Below are 19,936 nucleotides of genomic sequence, written 5' to 3' on the forward strand. Positions count from 1 at the left end.
TTAAGCTTCTGATACCAGCCCTGCCTGAGAAACATTTTGGACTCATTCAAGGTATTTCCTCATACATCCGAATAAACTTCAGCTTTGTTGATAACAGGAAAACTGTGCATGAAGGACTTAGTACAAATGTTCTTGTATATCAAATGTACTAGGCGATGCTGGTCATACACACTTGTGCTTAGTTAGGCAAGCATGAAGGGAGGCTGTTGTGATGTATCAGCTATCAAAACTTTTGGGGAAGTCTTATGGAGAAGTCGCAGTCCGGGTCTTGCAGTCTTCTAACTGGGTGCTCTGTAACACAATGTTGGACTTGACACACTTTCACCTGCGCTGAGTCCAGAATACATCCATTATCTGTCTATACACTTTTAAATATCCAAATGACTTGGGCTGGAAAAGGATGTGATACTACTTCCGTGTTCAAGCTTTCAATAGCTGCCAGGCTAAAAAGACTCAGTAAACCTCTGACATGACTTAATTTCTCAGGGTTTTTTTTTGCTTTTCTTTTAAATAACAGTAGATACGGGAGTTTGGCAATTTGAATGGGATGTCAGGGTACTGGACCTCAAAAGCAAGTAAGAATGCTGCCGCGTGATTTATCTACAACAAAAGTGGCTCTATACCAAAAGCACTTTAGTAGAGAATGCTTCTCATTTAATAACATGTAAAAATAAAAATATTTGCCAAACTAAATAATGTATCAACTGTTGTTGTGCTGTACTACTGCCATAATCTTGTGTTTTAATCTGATGAGATGGGGGGGGGGGGGGGGGCGCAATAATAAACTAAAGATGTAAACAGCTAAAGAGAAATCTAATTTCACATTTGTTACTGTTCCACTCTACAGAAGTTAATATTCCTAATTAAGCTTGCTAGGTCATTTAGAAGTACACCTATGGACTGCTAATTGGTTTTAGAGTTTAAAATCTTCAGAGGCAACTTTGTGTATCCTTAATCATGTCAGGAGCCGAAGACATGAAGGCAGAGGCATTGTTAAAATCTTACCTAGTGCTTTTAAAATACATTGTAGACTTCTGAAGTAATGCATTCATCTACATGCCAAAGTACATTGCTGCTTTTTAATGCAATTAAAATGTTAGCTCCTATTGTTGTCTCAAAGAGCTTTTCCAGGAAATCATATGCATTTAGAATTTTGTGTAGAGTGAGTCAGTGTTGTAGGAGACCAACCAACCCATTGTAATTGAGCTTAAATTAGGTCGGTTTTGTGCACTTAATTAAAATATTGTAACTTACAGTGCTTGAATCATTGTCGTTATCCTGATTTGCAGATGGTATCACATGGTATCTACACCATACTACATAACACTTGGTAAGTCTGAGCATGTTCTTTAAAGGCATGGATCAGAGATGCTAGAACATGCCCATGTGACAAATGCCCTCTGTTGAAATAAAATAATATGGAAAACATTTGCTAGTGGTGGTATTTTGCAGGTAGTGTTATAGAGGTAGATGGGTGGATAGTCTGGGCATATAACACCTTCGTATTGTCCGTGCTCTAGAAGGCTGAAGGATAAAGTTGATGGGTGAATACTTGCTGCCTGTGCTAACAGAAAAGTAACCGTCTGCACTTACATGTTTTAATGAGTGCAACCATATCGGAGTCCATAGATTTGATGTTAAAACTTTTGAGCATGGAATAGTGGGAGCTCACAAGTATTTGTTAGACTGGATTTGTTGTGCTGGCAAGTAGTAGGAAGTGGTAAGCTGCAGTCAAGTTGAGTAGGTTTTGTCTAGTTTGGTCTGTAAAAAGTGCAGAGTTTCATATGTGATTTTTAAAAAATGGAAGAACTTGATTACCACACTTGTGAGTATAATGCAGTGCCCCTACTTTCAAGTAACTGTTGTTCCCAAAGAAATTTGACACTATTTTAGTAGGTATCAATTGTTTGAATATGCATGTGACTATTAAAGCTGTCGAAACAAACAGTTGGGTACCTGAGTGCCTTTGGAACGTTACATCTATAGGCTTCTGTCCTAAATAGCATTAGGAGCTGCTTGCTTTGTCTTGTCTGTCTCAGTATCGCATATGCTACCTACATATCCTTAATAAAGATGAGTTTGAAGCTAATTTACTCATGACTTGAGGATAGGTGAGCTGGTGAGAAATTCTTCCCTGGTTTTGAGCGCCAAGTTTGGGAGTATGCTTCCTACCAGAGTCGTGAAAGCGCACATGCTGCATTTGTAGTAATGTATATCCATTTACAGAAGTGGATGAAAGCGAAGGCAAGATGTTAATCTTGTTCTCATTACAGTAACATAGAAGGAGCTGAGTAAGTGGAGTTTGTGGGGAAGACCCAGCCTTGATTTAGGTTAAATTTGTGTACTTCGGTAGCAGTGTTAAATGTAGCTCTAATGAGATTCAGGCTGCTCGCCTTTGTTATCCGAAGGAAATAATCTGCTAGAACAAATTCGTTAAATGAAGAATGAACCCTCCCTTTCTCAGTCACCACGATCTGCAAAACCCTTTCTTGTCGATGCTTCAGTGCAACCCGTTCGCGAAGCAAAACATGGTAAGGGTCTTTTTTTATTTCTGATGCCATTTTCCAGAGGGATCCGATGGGGAGGATTTTTGCCGGGGCAGGGAGAGGAAGGTTTGCGTGACTTCAGATGGCTCCTATTTCTGCCTCCGTCAGGGTTTGGGGTTTTTTTTTTTTTTTTTGGGGGGGGGGGGGGGGTGGCTGGCGGGACGCAGCGTGCGGCAGCGCTCCTCCCGGGCGGAATGACGGCTCAGCCCCGCACAAAGCCGATGAGGTAATGTGTGCCGCTGCGCTGGCCGTGGCCGGCGTGCGGGGCGAGCGGTGCCGCGCTGCTTCCCCACGGCCAGACCCACGCCTGGCTCCTTCTGGTCCCTGCGGAGCCATTGCTCCTTCCCTCCCTTCGCCTTCCATTGTCTTCGACCTGGCTTCGGGGTTATCGCGGCGTGCCTGTTAAGAATGCGCCCGCACCTGCTGCGAGTAATTCACGCTGTGATTTCTGACGCGAACCTTGAGCGAACGGGGCCGGTAGTGGACATCTCTTCTGGCGTTTCACGCTAATCTTGCTCTCCCTTTTAAAGGCAGGGAGGGAGGCAGGTTGCTGTTAGCAACCGCTCGCACATTAAAAGTGGAATACCCAAGCTTTTAATTCCCCTGTGGACTCCTGATCGCTATTTTTTTTTTTTAAAGAATTAGTTCATTCTAATCGGTAGGATATGTTAATCAGTGTTTTAAATAAAATCGGTTCAGTAAAAAGATGAAAAAGGAGGGCGGGGAGAAGCTCTGATGTTAAAACTTCTTATGTCCCCCTCTAAATGCCTCTAACAGTCACACATCTGAAGCTAAGGGCTGCATAAAACAAGCTGCGGATGATTCTTTTTCTCTGTTGTTTGAATCAACATGAACTTGACTGTTTTTATGATGCAGGATGAAGAAAAGTGTCTCCCCCTTCCTCCTCACGTTGATCTTTTGTATGTGCACTGTAACGTAGTGGAGAAGCTCGGATTCATCCTACATTTCCTGTGTTTCCGTGCTCTTAGAGCTCCAGCTCCTTACAGCTGCAAACTAATAAAACGGGAATTTGAAGGAATGAGCGCTGTGCACAAATCAAGTTATTTGACATACATCTTCTTGCAAACTGCTAGTTTTGCCACAGAAGGAATATAAAATGTTGTGCAAAAAAAGAAAGGGAGGGGCAACGGAAGGAGTATTCAGCAAAAAATGGTTCTTTAAGTACTAATGTCTCCAAGTATGAATGTGACCTAGTCTAATTTTTTTGCATATGAATCTCCGTAAGGTGAAGAAAGTGTTGTGAAAATGTGTGCATATTTGAAAAAAAAAAGGGGGGGTGGGGTGGAGAAAAGGAAAAATATTTAAAAAATAAACCCAGTAAATGCCTAATCTTGGAGTCTAGGACTGATGGGAGGCCCAAAAGCAATACTTTGTGCTATAAAAAGGCATTTCTTCTGAAGAATACGCAGTCTGGTTTTTGGTATTTTTGATTGATTTCAGGGCTGATGGAAATAGTTCTTCCTATTGTTGCTCAGGATAAAACAATGCGGGACAATTTTCAATCTGTTTTAACTTGCTCATTTTTACTGCCCTTGCTGTAGTCTTCATCAATTTCAGTGTGGAAAGAGATTTCTCCAGATGGTGGTTTGGAACAAGAGCCAAAGGACATGATCTAAAATGTTATGTTCCAGCTGTTGCTGCACAGAATTTAGAAGCTACTGCCTTTCACTTGATCTGTGTTTTGAACAGTAAAATAAGTAAAATTTCTTACAGACCTTATTGTGAAAATAACTGCGTGTTAAACCAGTCTTTTATGGAGACTGGGTACCCTCCTGGTAGCCCTAACAGTGTAGACTGCTTAAGCCATGAGTGTCGGTAGCAACAGTCAACAGGGAGTGCATCTGACTGCAGTGAGAGCAGTGTGCTACTGCTGTATTTGAACACCACTACAAAAAGGTTTGCCACCTCAGCAGGGCAGTGAATTGGAGTATTGCAACGCTTAGAGATGGATGAGCAGTTCCCACCAAAACAAATGAACTCCCAACAATGCTGGTAGGACAGCAGGAACAAATTGAGCATCCCGAATGGATAGATAAATTTAAGAACACATTTTCTCTCACTTCAAAGGGGGAAACTGGTCAGATTTTGATCGTCTCATTTTAAGTTTCAATTGAAAAATGGATGTTTGTACTTCTGGCTCGCACATTTCATAGGATCAAAGGGTAATTCAGGTTGGAAAGGACGTCACTACAAAATACAGATAACTCTAAGGTACCAGTTACCCAATTAAAAGGAAATTGCAGATTTTTAACAGAGCGATTTAGGATTTGGAGTTTTCTTCAGCTTGTGTTCTTAAGGCAGCTCTTCAGCAAGTTTTGCAGTACACACCTGAGGTAGCTAGTTTCCCGGTAATTGCTCATTCTTAGCTGAGGAATAGATGAGTATGTAAGCTTCCAAGAAAAGGACGGTCTCTCAGTCAGTGAATTTGATCTTACTTGAGTATTTGCTGTCCACTACACTAGTAGCCTTTTCTTGTCCCACATCCCTCTGTATGACGTTGTGCTCCCCCCGTAATTTATGGGCAGGAGAGGTGCATTCTGGTGTCAGGACAAACCACAGAGCTGTTAAATAATGGTAAGAGAGAACCTCTTACACTTAGCAAAAATGCCAAAAACAGAAAGTGGCTTAAAGAGCTAGTAACCTTCTAATGAGTCTCATTTTCTTACTTCAAGGCAATTTCTAAGCTGTGTGCTTCTGTGAGGTCCCAGTTGCCATGTGGTAGCACTGCATACCAGTTCGGTACTGATGTGGTGCAATTCCCTGCAGCGCGTATGGAGAGTGCATAGGATGCAAAAAAAACCAAGACAGGAACAGGAGGGACATTTCTGTCAGCTGTTCTGATGAAAGTGAGGTGTAATGTTTTCTGATGAGTGGATCTTGAGCCTGATCAGAGCTGAAGGGAGTCAGAAGCGTACTCACATCATACTCCTGGAATTGCTTTAAATTCAGGACTGGGTTCTTAATGTTAAATTAATAGCTATTAGCTCCAACAAATACTTTGCTTAAGCTCATGACTATGGCTGCTGGAACAACACTGACATCATGCCCCTCTGGTTATATGCCTCTAAGCTGTGTCCTTGTTGGAGTCACCCGGAGGCTTTAGAATCTGGACAGAGAAAAAGTGAATGAATAAATGATGAATGCTAAGGCTACTAATGTTGCCCAGTGATCTGTATGTCGTTTAAAAAAACTGCTGATAGTTCCTCATTTGCTCCTAAAAAGAAAGATGTATGGTCTTAAAAATGCCATGACAGGCATGCTTAAAAGTTAGTGTTCCTGAGATGAACTGCCATTATATACCTTTTGAAACTGGTCTTCTGCAAGCTCATGAAGCTTGAGAGAAGAGAATTGTAGTCTTTGCCATGATTTCCCTGAATTCTCTTGCTTTGTTGCAATGTGAAAGATGGTGTGAGATTGCCGAGCAGCAATGAATATAGGCAATGTCTATAACGGGAAGCGATAACAGTGCAGTTGGTGAATTGACGGCTCTGATTGCTCTATGAATCCTTTACTTGCGTACAAAAGTATGAATTTATAGTTAAGCCTACCATAAAATTGAAATTGGCACTTAAAATACTTGAGTTAAAATCAAGAAAAGCTATCAGTAATCCCATATATGCATTAAATGTAGTTACCTTTTGCTTCCCTTTGCCAACCCTTTGGGTTTTAGTCTCAATTAGTGCTGGCTTTTGCCATTTTCTGCTTTATGAAGTTCAGTTTTCTTTCTCACCTTTACCTCAGTAATCTGATTTCATTTGTAAACCCAAGAACCTGTGGAGTTCAGCAGTCATTTTTTCCAAATGTGATTTAAGGAAAGAATCAAATGGTTCTACTGACTTAATCTGTACTGGTTTCTATGTAGTAACTTCAGAGTAAGGATGTAAAAGGCTTCACAATGGCTGCTTGTGAATCTTCTTATATCCTGTTTAAAATTATTTTTCATGGAATAATAATACCATCTTTACAAATTTGCCCATTGTCATATTTTAAAAACCTCTCAATGGCAAAATGGGAGAATAGGAACCTGCTTTGTGCTCTCTTTCTGGACATTTGAAAAACATGGGAAGTAGTATATAAATTAACTTGCAACTGAGGTTTATCATATACAGTTGTTAACTGATAAGCAAAGTTGAATAAACCTACGGATTTCCAGGATTTAAAATCAATGTCATCATCTTGTGATATGGGGGAGGAAAAAGGGCAAATAATAAAGCTTTGATCAGTCTAATAATGCACTAATTTTATTACATTTGAGCTTCCTTATTCCTTCTTTTGTTTTGTTTTTTGCCTTCTTAACTAGAAGGCAATTTCTGCTGAAATGTAGCTTGGATGGCTTTACAATTAAAGGGAGGAATAGCTCAGATTTCAGAGTGATGTAGTTGCTATCATTTGTGCTGTGAAACAGAGGAAATGCTAAAGACAACATCATCTTGGGTTCTTTTTGCTTAAATGGTGACTAGCTACAGTTTTGACATTTTTCTGTTCCAAGGTGAAGCTTAATCAATACAAAGGGACCAGTGGATGCAAGGAGTTGTGCAGAGCAGTTTACGGTTCTGCTGCCTTACCTAGATGCAGGAACTTGCTGCTTGGCCAGGAAACGGCCTCTTCCCCGTGCTTGAAAGTAGTTTTATCTCTCATCTTCTAGCAGATATTTCTTTCCACTTACAACTAACCTAAATCAATCCGATTATTGCCTAACTCCCTGATTACCTGAACTGCGGCATGAATGTAGCAGTTCTGAGTGCCCCTATCACAGTTTCTATGGTTTTTTTTTTCCTTCCTATAGAATTTAGCATGCGGATTTTTGAGCAGAAGCCTATCAGAGCAGGTCCTTTGAGTATTCCGTTGGAAAATAACTCACTGAAAGAGGTTTCTCTGGTTCGGGATGGGATTTCTGTCAAAGAAGAGGTGGGGATTAGAAGGCTGGTGCTGGAGAGAGCAGCCTGGCAGAGAAGGCACTTGGTTACTGTCGATGACACGACACAGAGTCATTCTGAAGTCTGAAGAGAGCCTAAAGCATTGACGTATTCTGGGTTGAGTCTGGCTTTTTTTGTTTGTGCCTGGGAAAAGATCTTGTTTTTACGTTGCAAGGTGAAGAGCAGTTGCAGTCTTAAAGGTGCGAGTTTTCAGGATGAGAGCATTCCCTTTCTTGTGTTTTTTCTAGCCATGTTTCAGACAAGTTTCAAGTCAGTTGTGTGTGACAGCAATGGATGGGTGCTTCGTCAGCCTCTTAGCAGAGATGCTGCTCTTAGCCTCAATTTCAGAGTCTTTTTGCTGTCTTAATTTCTGTTTCTGTAACTTATGTTTGTTGCCGTAACTGAACGATGCACACCAGTGAAGATACCTTCAAAGTAACAAAGACTTCTATGTTCCCGGGGCAGCAATGCAGCTTTAGGGAAGCTGTTTCCAATGTTGTTTTGTATTGCAGTTCTGTAATCAAATTGTTAGCTTAAAAGATGTGTTTAAGGGCATTTTATCTGCTCCCTTTAATTGTGTGGCTGACCAGCTACTGATCATTGCAGTGCAAGATGATGAGCAGTTACCTTGTTTTCAGTGTCTGAAGGACAGCTCAGCCTTAGAAGTAGTACAGCGTTTGCCTTGGATGCGTGAACTACCACACACAGGTACCCAGTTTCTGTTACTGCTCTAAAGGTGACTTGCTCGCCGTATTTCAGTGCCCATGGGAACTTTCAGTGAGTTGAGAACCCAGGGGAACAGCAGAGCTATGGGAACTCTGTGATTTCCAGGCAAAAGGCTTTACTCTTCGCTCTCCAGGGCAGGTGGATGTGCAGCTTTGCAGGCAGGTCTTCGCCATGGGATTCGGGAATCCTTGCAGCCCAAAGGGAGAGGGGGCTGTCCTGGCCGTCTGAGTAAAGGGCTCTCAGAAACCTCCCAGGGGTCATACCTCTACCCAGGAACGCTGTCTTTTCATGGGTCGTTAAACATGGATAAATGAATATATTGCAGCAAAATATCTTCGCTTCATACAGCATGAGAAAAAGGATTGGTGCAGACAATGCAGTTTGTTAAATTTGCCTGGCTGATGGTGTCTTCTGGCTGTGAAGTTGTGGGGACAAAGAGGAGGTGGTGTGTTTGTGGGAGAGGCTTCTTAATTTTCCAGTGTACACATCTGTATGAAAAGTTTAGGTGACTTTCTTTTGCTTCTTTCTTGTTCGTATGTTTTAAAGATCTGTAGTTGTGTGATACAACGCTTCAATAACTGCTCTCTGATAACACTCTTTTATTAGAAGGCTGTATTGCTGTAACTCAGGGGATTGTGTAATTCTGAAAGCTTCGCGGGGGGGGGGAATCTCTTCAACTGAAATGGACTACTTAGTTGTGTGTTACTTAATCTACTAAAGTTGAATATTAATTAGCATAATTTGAGCTTCTTCCCCCTTGACTGGTAGTTAGGGAAAAGCGTCTGCATGCTTTATGAGACAGCAGAAGGGCATATAGTACCTATTAAAAAAATGAAACTGTAAAATGAGTATTCCTTGCATGGTTATTGAAAATACCAAGGGTGGTTTTCCCGTTTGAGGCTAAACTTATCCTTAAGAGATACCAGCGTCGGATTTGTTCTTAAACCCCCCATTTTTACAATAAAACCTCCTCGTTAGGCGAACCGGATAGCGCGAGGAACACCACCGACGCCTGCCCTGCGTGCCTGGAACACGGCGCTTTCCCAAGAGAACCGTGTGCCGCGGCCACCGAAGCCCGGCCGCCTTCCGTGCTCGCCCGCCCGGCTCGGCGGTGCTGCGGGACGGGGTCCTGCTCCGCCGGCGAGCCGCCCGCGGCGGGGGCGGCTGTGGGGGGGGGGTGAGGGGGCTGTGCGGGGGTGATGTGGCGGCGGGGGTCTGTGAGGGGGCTGCGGAGGTGTGAGGGGGCTGTGGGGGGGTGATGTGACTGGGGGAGTGTGAGGGGGTGATGAAGGGGCTGTGGGTGGTGTGAGGGGGGTGATGAGGGGGCTGTGAGGGGGGTGATAAGGGGGCTGCGGGGGTGTGAGGGGGCTGTGTGAGGGGGGTGATAAGGGGGCTGCGGGGGTGTGAGGGGGCTGTGGGGGGGTGATGTGGTGACTGGGGGAGTGTGAGGGGGTGATGAAGGAGCTGTAGAGGTGTGTGAGGGGGCTGTGGGGGGTGCGGGGGGGTGATGAGGGGGCTGTGAGGGGGGTGATAAGGGGGCTGCGGGGGTGTGAGGGGGCTGTAGAGGGGTGATGTGGTGACTGGGGGAGTGTGAGGGGGTGATGAAGGGGCTGTGGGTGGTGTGAGGGGGGTGATGAGGGGGCTGTGGGGGGGTGTGAGGGGGCTTTGGGGGTGTGAGGGGGCTGTAGAGGGGTAATGTGGTGGCCGGGGGGGTGTGAGGGGGCTGTGGGGAGTGTGAGGGGGCTGTGGGGGGGTGATGTGGCGGCAGGGGTCTGTGAGGGGGCTGCGGGGGCTGTGTGGGGGTGATGTGGCTGTGAGGGGGCTGGGGGTGGTGTGAGGGGGCTGGGGGGGGGGCTGCGGGGGGGCGATGTGTCGGCGGGGGGGGCGCGCGCGTGTGCGGGGGCTGCGGGGGCTGCGGGCGCTGCAGCCGCAGCGCGGCGGCGGGAGCTGCAGCCGGCGGGCCGGGGAGGGATGACATCATCTGCAGGACCACGTGACGCAGCCGGCTGGCGCGGAGGTTGCCGAGCCGTGCAGGGAGAGCGCGGTGCGGGTATTTATGGCATTTCGTTTCAGTGCGGTAAATGCCTTCTGAATATATATATTTTTTTTGTTAAATCCTCGTAATCGCAAATGCTCTGTGGTGTAGAGGCTTTAAAAAGAGGGGGAGGACCCACCCCGAGCCTTTAAGACCTGCTTATATTGCTGGTTTTTTTGTTTTTTTATTGCTCTGTTGGAGATAAAAATATGCTGCTTTCTTGCCGTATTCACCCTCTTTGCTCCCCAGCATTCTTTCGTCAGTTGTAATCCCCACAGTCTTTTCACTTAAGCTTTAACACTGCAGAACTGGAATAAAAATAGGCTGTTTAGAGCAGCAGGAATACGATAATCCAAGGCAGTCAGCCTTAAGGATATGCAGATCCAGAACATGAGCCAAGCACTAACGTATTTGCTAGGGTGTTTACCTTGAGCAGCCCCTTAATAGTCAAAGAAACGTTAGCTAAATGTTTCTCGTCTCTTACGTGCCACAGGCAAAGTAAAATGCGCAGCTAGGTGAAGTAGTTTAAGGGCTTAGAAATCCGAGCAAGCAAGTTGCGGTAACATCAGTGTCTTGGGTAATTTTGAGCTAAGATAGACAGCAAAGTACAGCACTAGCTTCTGCATGCTTTTTAGGTGAGGAGAAAGTGTTTTCTACCTCTAAATTTACTGTAAAGAAAAGGAATCGCCATGGTTGATATGAAAGCTGAGCATGCTAAATTGGCATTAAGCTTATGGTGGGTAGCTCAAAGCACGTCAAAAAAAATTAACTCTGGAAATGTGCCTGTATGCCTTAGCAGTCAGCTGAAGCCCAAATATTTCAAGGTGGAAAAAGGTATTTGCTGTCCTTTTACATGAGTCATTTAAGCCCAAGATTTTTCTTAGTCTTGTTTAAAGCTTTAGTCCGTACTACATTAAAATCTAGTAGGAACAAAATTGTAGGCAGTTTCAGTAAAAGATTGAGAACCCATAGCCAGTACTCTGGAGGAAGGAATAATGCAAGAGGTTCCTTCGGAGCTGTCTTAGACTCCGTAGAGTCTAAGCGCAAATGTGAAAGAAATAGCTGTGTCCCCCTGCTGCTTTGTGGGTCTGGAGTTGCTGTGTAATTCCAAAATAATTTCCATTGTGTAGAAATGCCCCATGCAGCATGGTTACCCAAGGAACTCGTTTTCCTGGTCTAGCCTTTCTGAGAAAGTGTATCAAATTTGGGGTTTGTTTTTGGTTTATGGTATTCATGGAAAAACAGGGAACTAGCCAATGGCTGGAAGAGGATTTTGTTTAGTTTTCTGTTGCTTGTAATCTGTGGGTGCTGAGACAATGCCCTGGCTGAACACTTTGGTTACAGTGAACTAGAGGGACCCATTGCTGACAGACATTTGTCTGAATGCATTTTTTTAAAATCCCCAGTCATGGATAGTCCATAGTCTTCCACAGGCAATCCCATGTGCTGCTTCACAGTTCTTTCCTTTACAAAACTTCCTACCCTCTAAAGTAAACCTCTCACTGTAATTCTAGCCAGCTTACTTGTGCCACCACTAGACTTTGTCTTTTGAGGACAGCTACCATGTCTCCCTTCAGTTCTTCAGACTAAACAGTGTCATTCAGTTTAGTCCTTCCTCGTAGGTCCTTTGTCCCTTGGGTGTTCTGTTTGGTGTGTCCTAGGTCTCTTTTGAAGGGTAGTGCCCATAACTAGGTACTGTAGTGGCACAGAAGTCTCACTATTGCTACCTGGAATAGAAAACCTGTGATGTAATTTACACATATGATGCCCTTGTTTACAAATCTTGTGTTACTTGATGACACCAGTATGATACCTTCAGGTTTAAGCTCTGAAGCACACAGCTCTTTCATTAAAGCTCAGAGCCTGAGACCAAAGGGTATGAAACATTTGGATATTTTTGAGGAGGAAGAGAAATGATGGTCTCCCTGCTGGGCATCAGTGACAGCTTCTGCTGCCATTTCTAGAGGGACTGTGGCCCTTTTGCACAGAGGAAGAACAATATATTTTAGAAAAGACTGCCACATGTACACCAGAGCTTGCTCTTGTAAGATTTCCCTGAAACTATAAATAATTAAGAAGCTTATTTTACCTTCTGAATAACTCAAACTGTCCCTTTTAAGGAACACAAGTACTGTGTTGTAGCAGGCTATTTGGTCTGTTTTACTTAACAGCACTTCTGGGCTTCAACAGTGATAGAGAAGTAAGTGCTTCCCACTTACCCCAGAAGAGGTACTTTCTTCAGAAATGTGGCTTTTAAAAAAGCACATGAATACAAAGAGACTGGGAAGGATCATACAGACAGTTAGTTGAAGTGTGGGTACAAACCCACCCAATTTTGTAAGATGAACAAGATTGGCCCAAAAGGGACCAATTCTGTATTGTACAGGTCAATATGGAATATAAGGTCATAAATAAAATGCTTGCTAAATGTCCCTTATTAAAGAAGGGAGAAGTTTAGAATCTGGCCACAGAAATGTAACAGAGAGGAGGAAGAAGCCACTGATGTGCTGCTTTGCAACATTGACTGTAATCACTCACCTTGGGGACCATTTCAAACTCCATGGGTGTATAGAGTTAACATGACAAAATGTGCTCTCCGTTACAAAATGCTGCTCCTGTCAGGCGGCAGAAAAGACACGGTCGAAAGCTTTATCTCCCAATTCTCCTTACAGAAGTGACGTAAGGAAAGTTGCATGTAAATAGTGTTAGGGGTTTTTGGTTGGTCTTTTTGTGTGGTGTTTTTTGTGGGTTTGGGAGGTTTTGGGGGGGGGGGGTTTTGGTTGTTTGTTTTTGGTTTTGTTTTGTTTTTTTTTTTTATTGGTAATTTTTCTAAAGGTACCTACTCTTACTAGCTTGATGCTACTCCTCTATGCTGGAACCAGAAGCTAAAGTGGGAGTTGGAATGCCTAAAAGCAACAAGATCCAACTGATAGTTTTTATTTACTGATGAAAAAGGCTAATTCCAGTATCCTGTTTTCTACTGAGGCTTGCTGACAGACTATGCTGTTTGTGTTAAGCTAGTCAAAGCAATGATTTGTCCACTAATATATTTTAAAAGTTTAGTTCATTTTTTTGCAACCTTTTACCGTAAGGTTATCTTAACTCCTGTAATCATAACATTCAGATTGTACTCCAAAGGTAAATGTTTTACAGTGCATTCATTAAATGTGGAAGCTGAGCTTGTCTGAATTTCTGACTGATTATCTTGTCTTCTCATTTTTTCAGGGTTTCGCAAAAATGATGAAATGAAGGCTATGGAAGTACTGCCAATTTTAAAGGAAAAAGTTGCGTACCTTTCAGGTACAGTTATTTTCTTCTGTTGTGGAATGCGTAACTGTGTTGTTAGTCACATGTAAAATGGTATTTTAAATACTACAGGTATCATTACAAAAGACATGGAAAAGCTAGGGTAGCACCTATTCCAGCTGGATATCCCAAACGTAACATGAGCATTGTGAAAGGATCTGTAATAAAGAAGATGTATGTTTTGCTGAATATGGAACATACTGCTTGTTGTCGTCCCAGTCGCGTCCTGTCCCCCTCACATATCCAACAGCATTGTTTAGAACAACCTAGAACAACCTGCTGTACCATAGTCATGTTCCTTCTCTTATTTCTGGTTCTTCTGCTGGAGAGTTTTACAGAGATGGCTTTGTTACTGGCCCATCTGAATCACTGGAGAAATATCTCTGTTGCAGAGGTGAAATTTCGGTGCATATCTTTTGAAGCACACTCAGTATCTTCATGGTGAAATGAGTTAGCATCTAATTTTAGCTATCTCCAGCACACACCTTGAAGTTGGTTGGTTACTTAATGAGGAATAGCAGAGAATTTAAAAGTGGGGTTTAGATGAATGAATATCATAACATATTCTATAACTTGGTAAGTAACTTTACTTGATGGAATGATGGTTGGGGTGCTTATTCTTGTGAACTGCGTTTTGGTATGACTTTTTGAAGTAAGTACTTCCAAATCTCTTGGGATTAAACAACATCATTCTCTTTGCTGTAATCTCGGTGTCAAATGATTTAGAGGACAGTCTCATATTTGAAAGGGTTTTGGGGGTTTTTTTTTGATAAATAATTTGTCAAGAACTCCAAAAATAAAGCTCTTATCTGTAAATATTAAAATGTACAAAATGATCCCTGAAATTGCACTCTTTAGAGATTTGCTGTGCATGGGTGCTGATGCTTGCAAGTACAGTGTGTAGTTCACAGTACTTCATCCTGTCCGCTCTTTTGAGTCAAGAAGAGTTGTAAAGCAAAAAAAAATTTTTTTTTTTTTTTTAAAAGGCCCTGGCAACTGTAATGAATGATAACAGACTGCGCAGAGCCAATTTCCCTGGTAGTGTGGGAACTCCCAATTCCTCTGCTTATGAATTGTAGTGCTGTTGAAAGTTTGCTTAAAACAGTATTTTGAGAGGGAAAGAAAAAAGGGAATTAAACACAATATTTCAGTCCCTCATTACTCTTTTTTGGACCTTGCTTTATGGCACTTAATGAAAATGTAGTCAGTTACCATTCCAAAACCTCTGAATTTCCAGGTTGTCCAGAACTTAGTTTAGACCCCTTAGAAGGGATCTGAAAGAGTATAGGTGTTGTCTAATATTAGTTTGTAAGCATATGGCATTCTCAAAAGGCATTAATTCAGTGAAAGTGAAGTGGGCCAAATGAAAGTTGAAGGTAAATTTAAAGGGAGATGATGGATTATGAACCAGAGCAGATGAGGTGCTCTGCAGGAAGAAGTGGTTGCCAGCTTGCCTTTTTGAAGGTAGCAACATCTGACAGAAGAATGGAGCAAACACCTGTGGACAGCAAGACTGGCTGGAACTGATCTGCCAAAATCCGTAGTTTTACATTTCCATTGCAAGTGGAGCTCAAATGAAATGAGATACATTAGTAGTGCAAGTGATTAAAAAAAACCAAAACAAAACCCACAAACAAACACTAACCCACAACAAAAAAAAAAAACCAACCAAAAACAAACAAACAAAAAAACCCCTAACTAAACTACCACCACCATTAGGGCTTAACCATTGTGGAACTAGAACTGTCAAGCTTTATAGCTGGGGAACACAAAGGTAAGGAAGGCTGTTGGATTACTGACTTACAGAGGCTTTGAATGTACTTCATTTTTTTTCTTCAAAAGTAAAACTTTTGCTCAAGTATTTGGTTTTAATATTTTTAAGTACAATAACTGGTTAAGGTCTGTAAAAGTAGGACAAATTTGTTGGGGATATCTCTGCTAAAACTCTTATCTAAAGATAACTCTAAGTTATCTCTACTAAAAGCTCTAATACTCCCATTAAGTTGTTGCAACATGTTCATTGTTGATTGTCAAGTACCTTCTCAAGTAGAAATAAAGTATGACAACCAACAGTGCGAAGAAGTGGTTCTTTTCTATAGAGCAGGAAAGTTACACAAATAACACAGGCTGAAAAAAATTCATGGTGCGTTTGAGATCCTCAGTTCACTTCCCCAGTCTTTTCTCTGCTTTTCTCTGCTGAGACCTTCCTTCTCCAAGTTACATGAGTAAGTATGGGCCGTATAGCAGTATATTCATCTTTGTGTTCTTAGAATACTAAAGACACTGATCTTTTTACAATGCTGACTTTCTTAAGCACTTCTTAGGACCAGCTTATTGTGAGGTGGACACGTAAGGGTGAGCCATCTTATGCAGAGACCTGGACAGGCTGGAAGAGTGGGCTAGCCAGAGCAGTGTGAAGTTTAACAAAGACAAGCGCAGACTTTTCCACCTGGGTCGGAATAACCAAAGAGCCCAGTACAGGCTGGGGTCTGTGTGGCTGAGCAGCAGCCTTGCTGAAAGGGACCTGGGGGTCCTAGTGAACAAAAAGCTGAACTTAAGTCAGCACCGTACTGCTGTAGCAATGAAGGCAAATCGGATCCTGGGCTGCCTCTGCAGGGCCGTTACTAGCAGAGATAGAGGTGTAATCATCCCACTCCACTTAGTGCTTTTTCAGGCTGCACCTGGAGTACTGTGTCCAGTTCTGGTCCCCACAGTTAAAGAAAAACACAAGCAGCCTGGGGAGAGTCCACAGGAGGGCCACGAAGATGATCAAAGGGCTGGAGAACCTGCTTCATGAGGAAAGGCTGAACGAGTTCCGTCTTTCCTGCCTGGAGAAGAGAAGGCTCAGGGGGTACCTCATCACAGTGTTCCAGTACTTAAAGGGCAGCTACAAAGAGGATGGAGGTGCTTTCTTCACAGGGAGCTACGTGGAGAAGACAAAGGACAATGACTATTTCCACCATCAGTATCTCCTAAGCCATTCTGGAGATGATGTTTTGATCCACTCAGAAATCTTGGTGTTTTAATCAAGTTAAAGCTCTTGGTAACAGATACCTCCCACTGAGGTACCACTTTTACTCCAAGTGTACTATGTTGTGATTAAACTGTTTTTATGGGAGTTTCCCTTTTCTTCTCCAACAGAAACCTCTTCGATCTGTGTTAGCCTGAGTTAGGCTGCAATTCTATATTGCTTTTTTTCAGTCTTTGCTATTCATTTATTCCTTTCATTTGTTTTCAGGTGGATATTTTTAACAGATTACTCAACATAATTTCTTTGCACAGTCTGAGTACTTCATCACTTTGAAAAAACTATTTCAGTAGTTGCTTTTCCTCTTCCACAAATCACAGTACATCTGATGTGATTCACTTTTGCTTTCTCCTCCATCATCACAATCCAGCTTAGCCCCCTTTATTGAGCTGTTAATGATGTGTTTTTGTAAATGAAAAAAAAAGTGTGGATTTTTCATAATTTAGCGTATCTGAAGATGTATTTAGATGGAAGTGAATTCTTTCTTCTTGCCTCTGTTATCTGTAGCACCAGCCAGCATAGTTTAAAAAAAATAATTAAAAAAGGTGAATTTAGAACTAAATTTTGTACAACAAACAATGTACAAATGAGGACTATGGTGCAGATAAGGCAAGGACTTGTTAAAATCTGTGTGTTCCCTTGCATATCTTAAAATGTGTTAGTGTAGCTGTGACGCTCAAACTTTTAAAGAAAGATAAAGTTAATGATTGGATGACAGCTGGAGTGAGAAAGTGAGAAGGAGAGATGTAGTCTGAGAATTCAATTCTGAAACAGATCTTGAAGCAGGTATTTTTGTGCTAGGGCAGGAGACAAGGAAGTACAAAAGAACAAATACTTCTGTGAAGTATTGTGAAGTACATCTTGCTGTATGTAGGTTGATAACTGCAAAGTCCCAAAGCTCACCAATCTAGTCTGAATTCTGGCATCTGTATGTACTGATTCTGGAATAAATTCTGTATTGGAATACTTGTCCATTATGAAACCGGTCTGACAGATTGGACTGCTTTATCTTCTCTTGGTCGAAGTAACAAAATAACTTAATGTGTTGAATGCAAATGCCTGGGTGCAGCTTCCCTGTGAATCCTGTGTTATTTTTCTAAAATTGCCAACAGAGTGGTTCTCAAACAACAACAACAAAAGGGACAGGGGGAGCGGGGGGAAGAGAAAAAGCTTCCGTGAACTGATTTTCACCTACCTGGGAAATAATCTGCTTGAGGGTTGGGTGTCGCACCACCTGAAATAGAAAAGCCTCCTAGAGATGTAACCATGAAGTATGAATGGAGTCTCGGACGCAATTTTTTTGATAAGTTTAAACTGAAGACTGTTGAAGTACAGATACTCTTACATCTCTCTACACATACCTGCAGGAGGAGAGCATTTCCTTACAAGGTGCAGTTATCTTGGAGGAAATGGCTCTTGATAACTTGTCCTGCTTTTCAAATATGCCATAAAAGCCCACTGTTTAGCTTTACCTAAGTGTTTTGAAACTAGGTAAAAAGGCATTTCCTGAAAAAAATGCACTGCTCAGCCTGTTGGATTTTGGTGCCGTTTGGAGACCATTGACTAGACTGCTGTTAGTGATGTGCACTAGACAGTAGTGATTCATGGTGGGTGACTCATGTGAGTCGATCCCCTACTCATATGACACATCTTGGGGTAAACAGAATATCTCAGTACTCGGGGGGGGGGGGGGGGGGGGGGGAATTATATAAAAGGAAAGGGGTAATAACGGAAGTCTCACCAATGAAAGTAGTAGCTTAATATGCTTTTGTTAAACCAAGACAAATAGGGGGTTGAGTTGGATAAAGACTATTGTGAGACAGGAAATTCCCACCTGATGCCTCATAAATTGTTGCTTTTAACATTCCTGTTAGTGTATGACACAGGAGCATCAGGACAAAGGAAATGAGACTTATTCATTGGAAAGGGCCTAAGAAAGCTTTCAGTACAGCTGACGAAAAAAACAAGTCTTACGGAATTTTTGCTTAATATTTACAATTTTGTTATCCGGTTTAAGACCAGCTAGTGAAATTCTTTTCACCAAAAATCAAGGTTATATTAAATTTTCATTACTCATCTAGACTTGAAGTTTGTGTGACAGATTTTTGTCTCCAACGTACAAAAATTTCAGGATACGATTTATCAGAAATTTAAGCACCATTCTTTAAAAATGGGTTTTCTCTGTGGTGTATGTGGAGCTGGGAGCCAAGTGAAGTGGTATCCAAAATGACATAAAGAATATGGGTTTCTTTCCTCTGTCATGTTGGAAAATCGCATGATACAGGAGTTGCTGTGTGGGAAAGGCCCAGAGGACTGATCTGAGGTGACCGCGTGTAGGGAGGCATTTGTTTAAAACGCTTGGAGAGTGTTAAAGACAATTCAGCGTCTGCTCTTCCCTGCTAGCTGCCGCTTTTTTAAAGAAGAATTTCCACCCTGAGCAATCAAGCACTTTTTCTGGGGAGTTGGAATCAGTAGCGTTTACCATTTGAAACATCAGTTTTTAAGATCTGTAGCTGCTGGCCTGTGGTGCGCTGAGGAGAGCGTTAAGGGCTTCAGCAGACTTTTGGGTGAGTTTGGTGGCTTTGGAGCCCGGTGATCACTGGAGCTGAGCGGAGGCCTGGGCTGTTGGACTCTCAGCCTTGTCCTTTATCCTCTTGTGGCTTCTGTCTTGTTTTTATCCTGTCACTCGCTATGTGAAAATCCCCAAAGCTGACTGCTTGGCAAGTGGGGAGGATGGTCAAGACCCGACTTGCCTCTCTCCATTAGAATGAGACAACTCAGTTGTTTTTAATCTCATGTCCCACTTAAGAGGGTCGCGGAAGATAAGAATACGAGTTTCCTTTTAAGTTTAGGTTTCTGGCGTTGCAGCTTGACAGAAATTCAGAGGTGCTTTTGCCTCTTCTGAGTTCCATTTGGAGCCTCATGGGGAACACGTCCAGTGCAGACAAACCCTGGAGACCTTGACAGCTAGGCTCAGTGTCTCTAGCAAGCACACGCAGACTGTGTTGAGAAGCATTGTGATGAATTTTTGAGTCACCGGTTTTATTCATTTGCTTTTGCCCTTCCTTTCTAAAGGGATTTTTTTTTAAAAAACTTTGTTTAGTAACATGGATTTACACTGAGGAGCTGATTTACAATGAGGAATCATTCAGGACAGAGGATGGTGTTTTTCTCCGTTTCCATGGGACAGGAGAAAACAGTCAACACATCTGTGGTTGAGAACATATATGTGAAAGCTAGCTTGTAAGAACGTATCTGTGCTACTATACAACTGTTGATAAAGACAGCCTACTGCCTTGAATTTAGTATTTAGTAATAGTAACATTTTGCTGTCACTAGCAAGGGGTCGGATAAAAAA

The 19,936-nt window shown here is 42.5% G+C and overlaps 1 protein-coding gene across 7 annotated transcripts in view; it reads left to right on the plus strand.

Annotated features, from left to right (window-relative positions):
• Nucleotides 1-19,936, plus strand: part of TRIO (trio Rho guanine nucleotide exchange factor) — a 257,834-nt gene that overhangs the window by 60,244 nt on the left and 177,654 nt on the right. For 5 of the 7 annotated variants that reach the window (XM_030041606.2, XM_030041605.2, XM_030041604.2 and 2 more), the window contains exon 2: nucleotides 13,470-13,544. In XM_030041606.2, the coding sequence (XP_029897466.1) occupies nucleotides 13,470-13,544 (75 nt within the window). Of the gene's footprint in view, nucleotides 1-10,165; nucleotides 10,287-13,469; nucleotides 13,545-19,936 lie in introns of those variants that run through there. The other 2 variants (XM_030041601.2, XM_030041602.2) reach the window with 2 other exon arrangements.

This window comes from Aquila chrysaetos, chromosome 18, assembly GCF_900496995.4.
Source record: "Aquila chrysaetos chrysaetos chromosome 18, bAquChr1.4, whole genome shotgun sequence".
NCBI lineage: Eukaryota > Metazoa > Chordata > Aves > Accipitriformes > Accipitridae > Aquila > Aquila chrysaetos.